Here is an 18,451-nt window from a genome sequence, read left to right on the forward strand (position 1 = left end):
GAGACAAGAAGAAAAAGAGGTCCCCCAACTGTGTTTTAAGATTCATTTAGTCTTGTTCCACATGTACAGAAAATCTACTGGGAGCATTATAAAGGCAAATTGGAAAGGAAAAGTCAAGAATTCTCCATTTGATTCAAAATATCTGCCCTATAAGACACTAACAAGAAATCAGAGAATCTGGACCAATATCTACTTCCAATACAATAGGCCCCATCCAATTTGGCAAGCAAATTTATCTGGGAATTAGCACACAGGTAAACTCACAAAGCAGAGGAAGTAGCAAAAAAGTTGCAGGTTTAAATTACCTCAGAATTTACAGCTTAAGCCTTACTTTTTCTAAAAACAGTCCTTAGTCACCACTTCCTCTAAAGTAAATACTTTCAATCACATATATACATGAAATCTAGAGGCCTCACTGGGCCACTTGAAAGTGCTTGTCTTCCAACTCTATAGGAATAAGCCTAGAAATCAAGCAACAACCATTTTATTCATCTGCAGGGACTGGATTAACAGAAAATTTCCTATCACTTAAAACTCTTAAGACTGATTTTGTCTAATGTTTAATTTACCATGCCTTAAGGCATCTAGGTGGTGCAATGGATAGAGCAGAGAACATAGAGTCATATACACATAATATAAATTCAAATCCAGACTAAGACCCTTGCCCTAGCTATGTGGTTCTGAACAGGTCACCAAACTTCACCTAAACTCAAGCCTAAATTGTGAGGATAAAATAAGACCACATTTGAAAAGTGCTCTGAAAACCTTCAAGTGCTATATAAACATTAGCTACTACTTGAATTAGGGGGATGAGGATGGAGACAGGAGAGAACAAGTGATTTGGGATGGGAAAGGGACACAAAACTGTCTTAGACCTATTCTTTGTAATAGAAGGAATGAAGCTAAATTCCAGCAAAAGAGCCGATAAGTAACTGAGTATACCCACTTGGCTCCAAAATATCAAAGTAGCAAGAAATGCGCCAAAGAAAAAAAAAGATTTAACAGAATACAGTTTAGAGGGTGATATGGAAGAACGTGTCACAGAAAAGGCCACACAGAAAAACAAATGTTTTTTTTTTTTTCTCAAAAAGAGTGATAAGTAAACAAGAAATTCAATACCATGAATAGCTATTATGGAAAGAAAGAAACCAAAGATAAAATCTATCTTTAGTAAAAGGGCAAGTACAACTGCTGTGAGATGCTCCATCAAGAAATGACAGGAAAATTCAAAGTCGTCCAGAATAGGTTCAGAACAACAAACGGAATGAGAATGAAATAAGCATAGAAACAGAATCTCTAAGAAATGAAGGCATTTAGAGGCCTGAGGACCTGATCTCAGTCTGTCCAGGATTTTGTGCTTTAATTTTTTTTTTCTTATATATAAGTGGGAAGTTTCCTGGTCATATCCATGGTCATTTTGTTTCTCTTTGCTAATGAGAGCAAGATATATTTACATTAACTGTTATAATTAAACTTTGTGTTTTCCTCTATTAAGTTATGTTTCCCCTTTCCTCTTAAATTGTTAGTTTCTGCATTTTGGCTTACTCACCCTTACAGAAAAAGATAATGGCAGCTTTAGAACTAAGAAATGCAGGTGTGGTTAAAAAAAAAATGACAGAATAAAATCAAAAGGCAACTGAATAAGAAAAATTCATGAGATCACTATCAGCTGAAAGAAGCTCCATTCATCTGGCCCTAGCTTCTGCCCTTCCTCCCCAACCTCACACCTCCAGCAAAGTTTGATTTCACAAACTCAATATTAAATCAACATTTTCAACTCAGCATGTCCAAAGCTGAAGTGATTTTTTGGTTAAGAATGATCCTGAAGTTGTGAATCTGAGTAGTTGGGGAGATGGGTGGTACCCTTAACAAAATACAGAAGGTGTATTTTCAGAAAGTGAGTAGCTTTTAGAGAGAAGGATAATAATGAGATTTAGGGTGTGTGTTGAGTCTGATATGTTTAAGAAATCCAGGTGGACCATTAGCTTAAGACTGGAATTCAAGAGAAAAACGAGGGCTGGATGTATATATCTGAACATCAGCTACACAGAAATGATCATCAAACCCCCATAAAATTAAGAGGTCACCAAACATGAGTGTTGAGAAAGAACAGAATCCAATAAGCCTTATTTACTGCTGGTGAGGGAGATAGCATGGAAATCGAACAGACTAAGCAGAGAAGAGGGGAGAGCCAGTGTCAAATAATTTTAGGAAGCAGAGGGAGAAAATAGCATCAAATCTAGCAAATGGTCACTTCTGGAAAGAGCTTCAACTCAGTGATCAGATGAGGAGCCAATCGGCAGAGGGCTAAGGGATCGAGCCCAGCAGGAGAGGAGGCCACAAGCACAGCCCACTTTTTCTAAGTTATGCTGAGAAAAGTAGAAAAGACAGGGCGGGAGTTACTGAGTACAATAATTAATTGAGGATTTTTTTGAGGATGGGACAGACTTGGGTGTGTTTTTGAAACGACCAATAAAAAGAAGGCTGGGGGTACAGTAGAGGGAGAAAGAGTGGGGAAGAAGGAGAAGAGAGAGGGGGAGGGAGAGAGAAATGAAGAAACAACTGACAATAGACAACAAGGCTAAGGATAAATGGAGAGAAGAGCCTCCAGAGAAGAGGATAGTGCTGGGGGATCTAAGCTCTACTGAAGGGATCAGATAGCTTTAGTTTTCATGTCACAGGGTATTTTAGGGAAAGGAACGAGGGCTGGTTTGGGGGAGAACTGTTCTGGAATGGCTGGAAAATCAATGGGGGAGAGGTAAACCTGCTGGCTGGCTGCAGTGACTCCGTGACTCCTGGCTGAGACAGGATGCCGAAAATGTAGAGCTGTTGTCATTAGCAGAGGGGGGAGGGGGAAGCCAGATCGCGGGGCGCGGGGAGGGGGGATCTGACAAGGCAGGAGCAGAGCATGGGGGAGGGGAAAGGAACAGATGAGGAAACTAAAGCCAGGGAAGGCTAAGTGATTTGCCAAAGGTCCCAAAGCTGGGATTCAAACTCAGCATCTCTAATCATAAAGCTCCAGATTCTCTTTCTTGACTATAGAATACTTTTTTTTTTTTTTGGGGGGGGGGAGGGAAGAGGCAATTGGGGTTAAGAAACTTAACTAGAATCACACAGCTTTTTCTAACTATTCCATGGAGATCATGAACATGAGACTACTGTGTTATTTTGTCTGTTCTCATCTATTTTCTTTAATCTGTACTAAACAATATTTAAAATTTATGAGTTGTAATATAATTTGATATCTGTTTATACTATGTCTCTTTCACTCCTACTTCATTATTTCCCTTAAAATTTTGTTATTTGTTTGTTACTCTTTTGTCTACTTCTATAAACCAATGAATTGAGATAGAATCATTCTTGTTAGATTGATGTAGAATGCCCATGAAAAGTGACTATTTTTCCAGTTATTTGTTTGTCTATGGAAGCTGTTTTTTGAGCATAAGGTAGACATGGGTACGTCTTAAGAAAACAGGAAAACTTTGAGATCTGTGTCAATCTTATTATATCAATTTATCAGGAGTAGTTAATCAACAGGCATTTATTAAGTACTTAACTATGTGCCAGGAACTATGCTGAGTGCAGACAAAAAGAATAGCCAAAACATCTTCCTTGCTCTTAAGGAGCTTACATTCTAATGAGAAAGGTGATATTAATGTCCTGGAGATATAAGTATTAAAAAAAAAGAAAAAAGAAAAAATCCCAAATCCCAACAAGCTCACATGGTAATGGAGAAGACAAGTGTGGTGTTTTCTTCTTTTCTCAAATATGATGGTTTTCTGGGAGCAGGTTTCTCAGGGGGCTTCTGGAGGCAGCCTTAGTTTCAGTTCAGAGTAATAATCACCTCAAATGCAGTCAGGAGTTAAAATCCAATCTTTTATTGTCTCTTCCAAAACAGCCCGATTGGTTTTCCTTGGTTCCGAGAGCTCTTGTTGATAGTCCTTTGCCTCAGCCAGCTTCAGCCTCCAGCTCCCTCTGAATCCTGGCTCTACTCTCCTTCAACTGGCTCTAGGAGCTCCTTATATATGATCTCTTAAAGGTGTGAATCCAAAGGTTGACTCCTCCTCTGAGAGAGTGGGATTGTGGGTTTCTGACTTGTAAATCTCCCGAACTTGTGAACTAATATGTGAGCTAATATGTGAACTCTCAAAAGTGTAAACATAAGCATTGTTTCTATCAATTCTAGTGACAACCACCTTGTAAGGATTCTAACAGACAAGTACATATAAAAAAAAAATACCACATAAACAGAAAGTGAACCAAATATATACCAGAAGGGAAGGCACTAGCAATGAAGGGGCATGAGGAAAGCCTTCACATAGAAGTGGTGCCTGAGCTGCCCCTTAAAAAAGAGGTACTCTCTGAAACTTAAGGGGGACGTAATGTCTAGGCATAGAGAACGATCAGTAAAGAAGCAATGAGATTAGAGATGGAGTGTTATATGTGAGGCACAGAGAGATTAGTTTGGCTAAACTACAGTCTTAGATGGAGAAACTGGAAAGATAGGTTAGGGCCAACATTTTTGGAATTAAATAGTTTATATTTTAAAATAAAAGTTATCACACAAGCATATCTGGACCTAGGAAAAATTACTTTGGCAATAGTGTATGAAGTGGAATGTGTAACGACTGGAGGCATGGAAATCAATTACTAGACCACCACAATAATCCACAAAAGGGGATAAAATCCTGAGCAGTCAATGAGAGAAGAGGGGTAGATCTAAGACATGTGGAGGTAGAAACAGTAAGCTTTGGAAACTATTTGGATGTGAGGTGGGGGGGAGATTGGCTAACAAAAATATTTCATGCATTTTGCATTTTTAAAATGTAACCATTATAAACTAACACTGAACACCAGTACAATTAAACTTCTTTGTAACTATTTGCATTTAAATGAGATAGGTAAAGCATTTATTAAGCACTCATTACTGTGTGCCAGGTACTATGCTTTCTGGATTTACAAATAAAACCAAGACAGATCTTACCTTTAAGGAGCTTATGTAATGGGGAAAGACAATACAAAGAGGAGAGGTGGAAGGATAGAGGGAGGGATAATACAGTATAGACTTGACTGGGAAATAAAATAGAGGCCAACTTCCTGCCAAAATAAAGTAAAAGTTCAATTACTAAGGAGAGGTTTCTGGGAAGATGGGGAGTAGGTTGGTGAATTTAAAACTTCCAATTTCCCCCACAAATAGAACAAATTTGCACCTCAGGGCCGAACACAGACTGGTGAAAAATCAGAAGACTTGGGGCAGAACAGAGGTCCTCCACATAAAACCCAAGAAAATCTAAAGAAAGACCCTGGGCTGCGATTAACCTGTCTGAAATGCAAACACCTCCAGAGGAACATCAAGTGGGGACCCTGAAGCTGGCTGAGTGTGGCTGAAGCCTCAACAGGATCCACAGAGATTTTCACCTTCCAGACTGTTTGTGGAGTCGGGGTTTGAGTCCAAGAACACAGAGTAACCCTCAGCAGACTGGGAACACCAGGCCCAGCTGTACTGCAGAGACATGGTCCTGGGCAAGAAGGAGCCAGCACTAGGTGACTGGACTCCTGTGGACACTCGTAGAAGAGGGGAGTCTTGTTTTGGGGGTTCCTGATCAGAGGGGAGAGCTAAAGGGAAGCTTGAGGCACCACCACTCCACCTCATGATTAGAGGTGCTTAGAGAAATACCTCTTATTTAAAAAAAAAAAAAATTAACCGGCAAAGAACCCCATCATAGAAACATATTATAGGAACAGGAAAGTGTCCTTCAGAGTACACTTTAGTAAAAAAAAAGCTTTTATCCCAAAGAGTAATGTGAAATCACTCCTTGCCCAGAAAGAATTTATAGAACTCAAAAAAGAATTCAAAAACCAAATGAGAGACATTGAGGAAAAACAAAAGAAAAAAATTAAAACCATCCAAGAAAAACAAGATTATGAAAAAAAAAAAAAACAGTTAACCAATCAGAAAAGGAGGTATAGAGCCTCAAAGATGAAAATAACTCTTTGAAAATTATAATTGGGCAAGGGGAAGTCAGTAAAGCTGAGAAACTAAAAAAATAACAAAACATTATAAAGACTGAGAAAATATAACAGAATGTGAAACATCTCATAAGAAAAAAACAATCTGGAGAAAAGACCAAGAACAAAAAATGTAAGAATAATTGGACGGCTAGAAAGTTGTGGCCAAAAAGAATACCTTAACACAATAGTGCAGGAAATAATCCTAGAATATTGTCCTGGAGTGATAGAACATGAGGGGAAAGTAGAAACAGAAAAAAATCCACCAATCACTACCTAAATGAGATCCTTTGTGGAAAACACACAAGAATATTATTGCCAAATTTTGAAAATCCCGGATCAAAGAGAAAATTTTGCAAGAAACAAGAAAAAGATTCAGATATGCTGGAGCTACCATTAGAATTGTACAAGATTTTTCAGCAGCTACAACAAAAGACTGCAGGTCCTGGAATCCTATCCACCAACAAGCAAAAGAACTAGGCCTGTGGCCAAAATTTTCATATCTAGCAAAATTATAATTTTGAATGGAAAAAAAAACTGGACATTGAAGATTTCCAGGACTTTCTATCAACCAAACCTGAATTTAACAGAAAATTCAACATATAAGAACCAATAATATCAAAGATCAATTTTAAGGAACTCAACATGGACAAACTATTTATAAATGGACAAATTTTTTTTAATATGGGAAATGTATACTTGATGTTTAAGATTTACATCAACAATAGAGTAGCTCAAAAGAAATACTGGCAAAGTAAAGACAAATAATAATCATGGAATACAAATGAGGTGCAGAGAAATAATTGACAGAAGCATGGGGGGGGGGTTCAGAGTTCTGAAAACCTGTTCACATTGGGAATGGGTTCAATAGGCAACACCACATATATACCATGAAGGACACAGCACCCTCCAAAATCTATAAAGAAATAATGGGGGAGGAATAGCTGGATGGGGAAGCAAAGGATGAGGACAGAAGACAAGGGAGGGATCCCTTACATGAGATTGGGGGGGGGGTTCAGTACTATTGTGCTCCTGGAGCCACCTGCCAGTGACTGCTGGAGGTCTAACTCAGACCTGTAGAATGGATCTTTCTGTGAGCGGATGATGATAATACAAGGAGACTGAGAGGCAGTTGCTATTCTCTGTGCAGAGCTCTGCACTGAGAGGCCGTTGTGTTGTCTGACCTCTCTCCTCTTCCCTCTGCCTCCAGTTTATCTCATTCCTGCCCACATGGAACACTTTTGTCAGCAAAGGCTGCCCTGAAACTCTTTCAAATGTTATGATCCACAGCTGTGAAGGCTCTTGGAGAATTGATCTGCCCCTTCACCTAGGCATGGTCCTTAATAAAGTACTAGTAAGGCAAGTTAGAGAGCAGAATTTAATGAAAGAATCAGCAGGGATAGGAAAGAGTGTGTGTATGTGGGGTAGGTGCGTGTGTGAGTGTATATGTATGTATAGTCTATATAAATATGTCTTTTCTTAACTGTAGTTTAGGAATCATGGGAGGTTGAAAAGGAGATATATATGAATCTGTGTGTGTATGTATATATCTTCACATATAAAAATATATCCTTTCTTAACTATAGCCTGTTTAGGGGTAGTGAAGGGGATGAAAGGTGGAAAAAAAGAATAAAGTTAAAAAGGTGCTCAGCAGAGAACAAAAGAATAATTTACAAGGAAGTAAAGAAAAGACATTCATGAATATAGTTTCTCCTATTACACACACACACACACACACACACACACACACACAATTTCTTAAATTAGTATTTGTTGGTTATCTATTTTGAATCTGCCCTGATGTTCTGCTGGGCATATGACAATGTTCTCTTTTGTAAGGCTTTTCTGGGTTTTTTTTCTTTCATTCTGTTTCTTCAAGTAAAATAAATTTGATAAAAAATAGTTCAATTATTAGCACTGGATGACAGGGATAGAGTCCAATGTTAGGATGGAAATGAGGGGGAGAAAGATGAGAACTGTTCAAGTGTAGGTAGTGTGTTGATTTTTATTTTAACACACAAATAAACTGGACTTTTATGATAGTAACTGCATCAAGAGTTAAAAAAAAAAAAAGTCAGACACAGGGGGAAAGAAAGATTCAGCTTCAGGATTGTACTAGGAGCCCACAATAAACTATACTAGCTCTAAAATGATCTTGAGCTACCCCCATGCCATAGTCACTAAGCTTGAGCCCACTTTTCCAAGTATATATACATATACATACATATGTATGTATATGTCCCAGAGTGTCACAAGTTATTCATATTACTCCATATCATAACTGTTGTCCAATTCAACAAGGAAGTCAAGGACCAGAAGGGATTAAACATTGACATTCTGTTCACCAGATACTGCCCTGAACACAAGATCCAACTCTTATAATAGCAAAAAGACCTAGATGCTGAAAATACAAAAGGAATTCTGACACTCTCTCAGTTCAAGTGGAAATATGTAGAGAAGAATTGCACATTTAACATGTTGGATTATTTGCCATCCAGGGAAGGGGATGAGGGGAAGGGAAGGAGAAAAAATTTTGGAACACAAGGTCTTGCAGGGGTGAATGTTGAAAACTCTCTATGTATACGTTTTGAAAATAAAAAGCTTTTTAAAAAACAGTAGGCAACAAGGCTTTAGTCATTACATACACACAGAATATATGTTATATCATATATAACTATATAAATGCATGGTATATTTATGTAACACATGTAATACATATTATGTACACATCATATATTTATGTATATAATCTATGTGATGTCTATCATATATGATATATGTATGTATATATATATAATAAAATGACTAGACAAAAACAAAAAAACAAAAAATGTGTGTGTATGTGGTAGAAATCACACAATTATAGAACCTTACAAAAGAACAAAATTTTGGACATGTTCTAATCTAATGTGGGACTCATCTATAGGGCAATCTTAATTCCTTTTGCTTAAATACTTCCAGTAACAAGGCTCATTACTCTATGCAGTGCCATGTCCCACTACCACACTGTTCTCTTTTAATGTCCCTCTGATCTCAACAATGGGGACATTCCCTTCCCAAGCAGCTCTTATCCACATTTCCTTGCAAATCTTTCACAAGAAGGCACATGTGATCTATCTCTAGATAGATGCTTGAGCAATATCAGTAATACAGGGATCTATCCACAAAGAAACACCAATTAGCATTCTTAACATATAATAACTTCCTCTCATTTTCTGATGGTATGGAAAAGGCCAATAAGGAATTTCTGCTCATTCATCTCCCTGATGAGATCCTTTATATACCATTTCATACCTGAGGAAACTGAAACTCCAGGAGGCTTAAGGATTTGTGAACCATCCCAAGCAGGTAAGGCACCAAGTGGGGCCCACTAACCCCAAATCTTGGGTTCTTCCGACCACCTTTTCCTTTTCACAACATATTTGGAGTCAGAACCGGGCTGGAAAGCTAGCTTCTTTTCCTTAATGAGCAACATGACCTTGGGTCACTTTCTCACTTCTCTGGGATTCAAACTCTCTACTTATGCAATGCAAGGAATGCACTAAGAAGTCTCTCAGGTTCGTTTAGGCTTAAACTGATCAGGATTCTAAACTAAGGAAGATAAAAAGCTCACCACCTTCAGGCTACCTGTGGATGGAATACACAAAAAGCAAACAGGCCGTCTACCTGTTGGGAAGCTCTCTAGGGCCTGGCGAAAGGCACTGCAGACAGACTAAGGGTGACCCTGCTTCTCAGGAGAAGGAAACTCTGAGAGATTAGAATGAGACAGAGATAAACAGGCCAGGTCACCTCTCCGTCCTCACTGAGGAAGGGGATTACCATGGACGCATTCTATCTTCTTAGGAAAGTAGGACAAGCTCTTCTATGGGAAGGGAAAAATGACCGAACACTGCAGAAAGCTGGAGCGGAGAGAAGATTTAGAGAATGAGAACAAAACGATTTTTGTGCAGCCCTAAAAGGCCCCATTAGAATCCCAGAGAAAAATCGGGACAGCCCCAAAGACAATTTTCTCCAGCAGAGCCTGGGAGTACAGAAGGAGCAAAGGACAGAAGTCTAAGACTGTAAAGGAAACAGGCTGGGGAAAAGATGAAGAAGAGGTTCTAGAGGGTATAGGGAGTGCTGGAGAGATTCAAGGAGGAATTTAAAGAATTCTGGGGTCCTGGGGACAGGACCCAAACAGTTCTGCTCACCTGTTTAACCCCCAACCTTTGCAAGTCACATGAGTTGGAAGTTCTTTCAGTTGGCTAGGCATCATAGCACTGTCCTAACCTGTGTGTAGCCTAGGAAGTTGGGAAGATGCTTGAGAATCACTTCATGATGCTCACTACCGCTTATCTGCTTTTCTAGATCACTCAGTTCTTAAGCTATGTTTGTTAAACTCAGAATTTTATAAAATGTGAAAAAAATCTAAATTTCATGATTAATAGTCATCATGGTCAGCATTTATAAAGAATTTTAAGGTTTGCAAAATGCTTACAAATATTATTTCATTTGATCCTCACAATAACTCTGGGAAGTGGATAATGTTATTTCCCCATTTTAACTGAGAGACTTGCTCTGAGTCATACAACCAGTAAATACCTAAAGTCTACATCCTTATAGCAGGATACAGATGTATGTATAGGTGCCATGTATATGTATAAAATCCAGAAGTATTTTAGATACTAGGGGATGCAAGTACAAAGAATGAAACAATATAGGCAAGAAAATGACATTTTAATGGAGAAGACAAGTACATATAAATATGAAGACGTCATAAACAGAAAGCATATAAATCCAAATATGTTCAAAATAATTAAAAATACAAGGTAGTTCTAGGGACCAAGAAAAACTTTATGTAGGAGATAATGTTTAAGCTTTCATCTTAAAGGGAGAGAGAGCTCTATGAGGCATATGTAAAGAGGAAGGGCATCCCAGGCAAGGACAGCAATCAAAGACAAAGAGGCAGGAGCTGGAATGTCACGATGAGGAACCAAGAAAAGGTCCATTTGGCTGAACCACAGAGTATGGAAGGAAGAATGCTGTCCAGGGAAGCTAGAAAAATAAGCTGGGTCCAAAGTCCACAAAGACTGACCATCAAGCTGAGTGGTTTGGATAGCCTATCCAAGGGCCATAAGAAACTACTGAGGCTGAGTAAGAAGGGGACAAGCTCCATGGTCACTGGCACTTAAGCAAAGTGATATTGACAGCAACATACAGGACAGACCCTGAGATCAGGAGGATACTGCAACTCAGGAAGAGATGAAGTTGGCCTGAGCAATCTCTGTGAGAGTAGACAAAAGGAATGCAATGCAAAAAATGTATATATATATAAATGGCAAGATCTGGTACCTGACTGGGTATGTGCCACAAGAGAGAGCAAGGGTGAGGTAATGCTGAGGTTACAAACATGGAAGCCTGCAGAGATAATGGCCTCTTCAACAGAAACAGGAAATGGGGGGGGGGGGGGAGAGAGGGGAATAGAGTATGATGAAATCAATTTCAGATAATTTCAGGGTGTCTCTGAGATATCAAGTTTGAAATGTCCAACAGGCAAAAGAAGATGCAGAGATGAGGCTCACCGGAGAGACAAGAACCGGATTTATAGCTCAAAGAGTTAGCTGATAGAGAATGTCACTAAATCCATAAAGTTATTTACCAAGTGAGAAACAATACTAAGAGTACTAAGACTATTTGACCTAGGACAGAAGGGTAGGGAACATTAGATGACCCAGCAAAGCAGACCTGTCCTGATCAGCCAGATAGGAGAACAAGGAGACCATGGAATCACAAAACACAGAGAAAGACATGGTAATCAGCAGCGTCAAATGCAACAGGTAGGTCAAGAAGCATTAGCACTGAGAAAAGACCATCAGATCTGACATGTTTGCACCTAAGAAACAAATTCACAAAACATCTTCTAATAAAGTAAATATTACACAATCTCTGCCAGAACTGAGACAGTAATTCTCCACTGATTTTTTAATGTCATAGAAAGTTAAGTAGGAATCAGAACACATGGACTGACTGAAGCTACTCAACATAAAGTATAACCTTAAGTAAAGCATTCTTAACTCTGTGACTCAGTCTCTGCAGAGAAACACTAAATCTATGCTATTCTTGCTGTGTTGGGAATATGTTTATGTTCTGCCCCCAGATATCCCCTCTATCCTGTTTTTAAAGTCCTGAATAAATCACTACCCCAAAGCAGCTGAGCAAAATGTCTGCCCCTGCTCTTCAGTTCAAATTCATGGAAGTTGTCATCCATAATGTAAGAAAGAATAGAATCCTGATCTCTTAGAACATTCCAAATTGGTAAGGGAGAGGAAAAGTGGGAAGAGATTGTGGGATGAAGGAAATAGACTTTTCAGATTTAGCCAAATCAAATTATAAACTATTATAAAATTTTACAAACCAAGCGGGTAGATATTAGGTTAATATGATAAACAATTATATGACAACAGCAACCTTGAGAAGTTTCCTTGATTGTATATATTTACTAGTTTCCAGTTATATTCTGTTTTGGGAAAGTGGGAAATTTATAGTTTGCTACAAGTGATTTTTGTTTTTTTGTGAGGATCAGACCTTAAATGGTATAGGACTCTCAGAAAGGAAATCTCTTACAATACAGATCGGTAACCACTCTGAGAAAACTGCCCACACTATCCACTTAAAGTGATGAGAATATAGCGAATAGCAAGTAATGAGGTCTGGTTAGCATTATCTCTCTGGGTAAAATTTGGTATTTGTAGAAGATGATCTATCTGGAAGAGCTCTTCCATCTCTGAGAATCCATGACCTAGTAGGAACAGGACTGAATTAATTCATAGTAAGTCAATAGGACTTAAGTGACTACTATGTGACAGACACCATGCTAAGTAGTAACTACAGCATATTTTATTTGGACTTAACACTAAGTGAAATCATAACATAGAACTATCAATTTTTCTCTAAGCTGCTATTTTCAAAGTTTCAAACAATATAAACTAGAAATCACCAAAAAAATTTAGTCCAACTCAATACTATCAAGAGTTTATTATGTGGAATGTACCATGCTAGGGGGTAGCAAAAAAGTGCATTGCATGCTGGATTGCCCTGTAAGATCCAAGAATAGAAGAAAAAAAATCTTCCCAACTTTCTTTGGGATTCTAATTCTTCATTTATGAACTGGTCTTGCCAGCTATTTCTTCAGTAAGCTTTTCTGCACTGTTCAACAATGTCAAAGTTCTAACCATAGAAAAAAGGATTTTGCTTCTGCTTATTTCACAAGTAGCCATCCTGAATAAAACTAGCTGAAACCATCACACCAAGAAGCAGTACCAATCGGCTGCTGGGTATTCAAAGATGAAAGTTTTCCAGCTGCCAAACTTAAATCTTTGTGCCTACTGGATCTATGACTCTCCATCCTCTCAAAATCAGAATTCTGCTAGAAGTTTATCTGGAAAAGAGGGGCCACAAAATAGGTCACTCAGTCCAAGGAAAGACAGATGCTTGCTACTCTACTCAGTTAATAACTTATAAAAGAGATGTTAAACACACATGGCCCATGACACTCTAAAATGTAGTCATACCAGATTAAAGTATAAGCAGGAAATATTTAACAAAATAAATAAAAATACAACAAACTAAAAAAAAAAAAAAAAATGGAGTCCACAGAAATCCTAATATTCAGATTGGCGGTCTTTATTTCCATAAAATCTATTTAAATTCCACAAAGTTTCTTCATTACAAGTACATATCAGAGGTAGAGTTTGAACTCGGATGGCTGGCCCCTGGTTCTGAGCGAGTTCTGCCAGTTATGCCATGAAGCTGCTATATTCTGTACAGTGCCTCTATGTACTCTACAGAAACACAGTACTTCATGCTACTTCCATGATTTCATTTGAACCTCACAGCTAAGACATGTAGGATAGGTATTAGGAACAATACTTTATGGTTGAAAAAAGAAAGGCACTTGGCCAAAGATCCCAAGGTCAAATCCAGAATCCAGCTGCCCCAACTTTCAGTTCAGAGCTCTTCTAGAACTCAATTTGATTAAAGCAACATTTTTTGAGCCCTAAGTAGATGCAAAGTCCTAGGTAAGTGGCTGAGAAGAACTCAGCCAAATAAGATAGACTCTCTGGTCTAAAAAACAATCCTCAAAACGTATAGTATGATGAATTTGCAAGGTAATCCTCCATTAAAGTCCTACCCAACACTTCATTATAATGGAAGAAACTAAGGGTTTCTAAAGCAATTGTCAGCAGATTACAAGTCTGGCATGTCTGGCCAAGTTAAAAAGGCTTTCAGCCTCTGTCATCTAAGAAGTGGCTTCTTAGCAAGTAAGTTACCAAGAAACCTACATTTTGATTATTGCACTTTATGAAACCATATAATCTTTGGAGGGGACTCTGATCTGCCCTGGAAGAAGTAACTACTTTGATAAAAATCACAGATTTTAAAAAACTATTCTGAAAAAATGAAGCATATTACAAACATGTGAGAAACACAAATAAAGTGGTATGAGAATTTTTAGGAGGAAAGAATCATTTCTGACTACAGGGAGCAAGCAGACTGTAAGGAGGAGGCAGCATATGAGCCTCAAGACAGAATTTCAACTTGCACTAACACAGGACAAAGGTACCCTATATACCATTCTATCTTGTATAAGAAAACCTGTATAAAAATGTTTATCTGTGATTCTGAGTATCCTAAACTCCTCTTACAACCATTTCATTTGGAAATAAACAAACAAACAAAAAAGCCCTTAAATCAAAACTGCAAAACCAAGTCAGAGCCATCATTTCTATCCTTGGTAATGAAACTCCAAGCTGCTTCCTAGTATTTCTAAATTACAGAATAAATTGTTTCTATCCACACTACTCTCTCCCACCCCACGCACATGTGTAGATGCATATACTCACACTCCCCCTCCAACCAGTAGTGGAAAAAATGCAAAGATGTGCATAGCTTTCCATGCAGCAGGATCTAATGAGCTGATCATTAGGCCTCACTTCAAGAAGCTGCCTCCTAAGCCTATGCCATCCCTTTGTGTGTGCTGGCATGGGGTTTTGACTGAACCTTGATCATCCTAAAAAGGTAGAGCAGGGGGAAGGGGAAGCTCTGGCTTCATTCCCCCCACGAGTGTGGAGGTGGTCCCATACTACTGTATACTTCTGAGAGCACAGGTGGTGCCATCTCTAACAGGAGAAAACAACAGACATACCTCCTCACAATGCCAGCAAGAGATTTTCCTTCTTTGCATAGATAGAGGTGCAGATGAGATCCAGAAAATCTTGTGGAAAAAGTTCTTTTAAAAAGGCATAGACATACAAGCTCCATAAGAAAGTGACCCCATGTGCCAGGATGGAGCTCTGTGTCTTCTAAGTCCTTGGAACAGGGTGCAGATGTCCAGCGGGAGAGCCAGCCTCAAGAGGAAGCTAGAACTGGGAGTATCCTCCCAAGGGGAACCTGGAACCTGCTGGAACAGAGGAGTGAGAGAAGGAAAAGAGAAACACCACTAAGTGCACATAACTGACCAGCAAATCTCCACTAAGTCTCAAGCTGCAAAACACTAAGTATGCTCTTAATGAACGCTCCCAGGCTGTCCCAGGCTACAAGTGCCCCAGCTCAACTGAACAAATTTATAGCAATGGCATCATGGGATAAACCCACTTTCACTACTAGTTAAATATTAGGCCAGGGAACGGAGTTGGATTGGAGGGCGGGGGAGAAGGGATCTGTCTTTACACCATATGGTCATGGTATCCTTTTATGAGAAAGAAGACTATCAAAGAGTGATAATAACATAACTCATCTGGGAAACAGAGCAGACGGCCTACTTGCTGTAGAATTACTGACAATAGTGTCTGAACTTGAAGCAGTAATGCAAAAACATGCAGAAAACTATGTAACTAGGGAAAAAAAACCTAAAGCCAATGTAGAAACTGAAGAATATAGAAATAAAGTAAAGCCAATTAATTTGACAAGTAGGGTGGTTCTGTGTACCCCAATCAGACATCTCATCGAACTAAGGATCTGTCATGTTTTGGCAATAATTCAGAAAGCAGCACTTCCACAGACTTATCAGATTCTACCCACCCATAATTGAGAGTAGTGTGCAATACATGACTAAGCCCATAGAAATACTAAGATTACCTCAGGTCTCTCTGCATTATTTGGACAAAATAATATTACAAATATCACTGAGCACTTTCACAGTGCACTGTTTTTAGGAGCCAAGAAAAAAGAAGTGAAGTTTGCTGTAGAAACAGGATGAGCTGTCACCTGAATCCTGGTTGGAGTTCTTCCCACAAAAGGGGGGAGTCTCGGACCTGGAGCCAGGCAGCCCTCGGGGGGGCAACTTCCTATGTGCCTCTTCCTGGCCGGGTGACCACAAGCTAGTCCTGAGCTTGGTCTGACCCGAGCTTTCCAAAGCATAAGATGGCACACTGAGAGACCACAGCGCCCTTCTGGGACCCCACCCAAGAGACTTCTCAAGGTGCTCACTGGGAACTGAGGATCTGAGGGAGATCCCAATCTTCCCTGAGGGTCACACTCAAGGAGGCTAAAAAGCTCAAAAGGAAGGCTGGACTCAGGCCTTTAGCAAGAATTTTCATCCATGAAGCTATGAGAGTGCCCAAAGCTCTGCTCTTTACAGATGGTCTCCTACTCAAACATTAATTAGGATACAACTTGCTTAGCTTTCACTAGAGCAGGCATTTTCAGAGCAGGTATGGCCTCAGTTTCTTCATCTGTAAAAAGCGGTGGTTTTCCTAGATAACTTCTCAAGGCTCTAAATTTAAGATTTGATGACATAGGATAACGGCTGAGACAGGGAACCTTAAAATGGAAATAGAAGGAAATCTTTCCCAAATGATTCTTTGAAAATTAATCTGAGTTTAAGCAAAACATGATTAATAGCTGCAAAGCAAAGCACTTAGTTTCAGGTGATGAAGAAAAAGAAAATGTTGATGCCTTTGTCTCATTCAAGGAATGTGGCTAGCAGGAAGGAAAGTCACGGGACTGTCAGCGATGCTAGCTGGGGGCCGGACTGGTAGTCCAACTTCATGTCCTTCTGCATGATGACCCAAAGCAGGCTGCACAGAACACACAGAGATTCCCTACGGTTTTGGTCAGACTCTGTGATCCAGAGGACCCAGGAGGAGGCTTCTTATCATCTTTCAGGTGATCTGGCCCGGGGAATAAAGAGCACAAAGGTATATCTTGGGCAGCCATCCAAAGCCATTCAACAAGACAAAACTCTGCGAGTGTTTGTTGGTCTGCCTTAATGGTGTACCACGTCCAACTCTTTGTGACCCCTTTGGGGGTTTTCTTGGCAAAGATATTTTTGCTATTTTCTTCTCCAGCTCATTTTACAGATGAGGAGACTGAGGTAGACAGGGTTAAGTGCCTTGTTCAGGATCACACAGCTAGTATGTTTCTGAAGCAGGATTTGAACTCCAGGACCAGCCATCTAGCTGAGAAGAATTCAGAATTTTGGGAGAATTTCAAAGCAGGCCAAAGTTAGAGGATTTGCTCTTAAAGAAAGGTGAAATTATACTGGAACAATCCTTGATCATTCTCCTGGGAAGATAGTCATGAGGAAAAATTTAACAGAGGAACTTACATTGGGAACTTAAACAATGAGTAGAAAAAGGACCAAAAAAAGAAGAAAAAAACCAACACTCCCAGGATGGAGAAAGCTCCACACACACACACACACACACACACACACACGAACAAACAAAGATTACTTAGGACCATAATAGGAGATAATATTGGCTAGATAAATTGAGACCGAGGAGTTTCACTGTTTCATACTATGTAGATTTGCTATCATAGCAAAGGAAAATCACCATATATTTTATGAACTAATTACACAAGAAGAAAGGAGTCTAATCTGGTTCTAGGTATTGAGAAAATCTCTACAAGAGATGATGGGTTGCTTTATAGTGCTTTCGAAGAAGTCAAAGTGTGGGACTCAGTTACAGCTGGGTAGACTAAAGTTCTTAAGTAATTTTAAAAAGTCTTTGACAATCAATGACAATATTTATATACAACTATCAAACCATGTGAAATATATTCCCAAAAGGTTTGCATCTTTGTTTATGTCAAAATGCAAATACCTCAGGACCAGAAATTATAACTTCTTTGTCTCATAAAGCACCCACATAATGTGGGCTCTTAATCAATGAAAATAATGACATTTGTTCATATATTACTAGATTTTCTAAATATCCTGATCCTCCATGTGCTCTTCATTAACAATCATTCTACAGGAAACGGAAGGTAAAACCTGCAATTGAAAAATCTTAATAATGCAAAAGGTCACGAGTCTAAAACCAAGTTTCAGCTCTTTCTATACTAGCCAAAGAATGGCTGTATTTTGTTTTGGTTTTTTTTTTTTTTAATTACTCTGTGCCCTAAGGGACAGAAGCTTGGGCTTAACATGCATCTTCAAGAATTTTTTGTTTTATGACTC

At 39.0% G+C, this 18,451-nt stretch overlaps 1 protein-coding gene across 4 annotated transcripts in view; it reads right to left on the reverse strand.

Moving 5' to 3' along the window:
* Positions 1–18,451, reverse strand: part of TMCC1 (transmembrane and coiled-coil domain family 1) — a 265,689-nt gene that overhangs the window by 245,615 nt on the left and 1,623 nt on the right. For 2 of the 4 annotated variants that reach the window (XM_051982869.1, XM_051982826.1), the window contains exon 2: positions 15,194–15,445. The exons of 1 other annotated variant lie outside the window; for it this stretch is intronic. In XM_051982869.1, coding sequence (XP_051838829.1) covers positions 15,194–15,232 — 39 coding nt within the window. In that variant the 5' untranslated portion in view covers positions 15,233–15,445. Of the gene's footprint in view, positions 1–15,193; positions 15,449–18,451 lie in introns of all 4 variants that reach the window. One more of the 4 variants, XM_051982836.1, reaches the window with a different exon arrangement.

The sequence above is a fragment of the Antechinus flavipes genome, chromosome 1 (genome assembly GCF_016432865.1).
Source record: "Antechinus flavipes isolate AdamAnt ecotype Samford, QLD, Australia chromosome 1, AdamAnt_v2, whole genome shotgun sequence".
In the NCBI taxonomy this organism is placed as follows: Eukaryota; Metazoa; Chordata; class Mammalia; order Dasyuromorphia; family Dasyuridae; genus Antechinus; species Antechinus flavipes.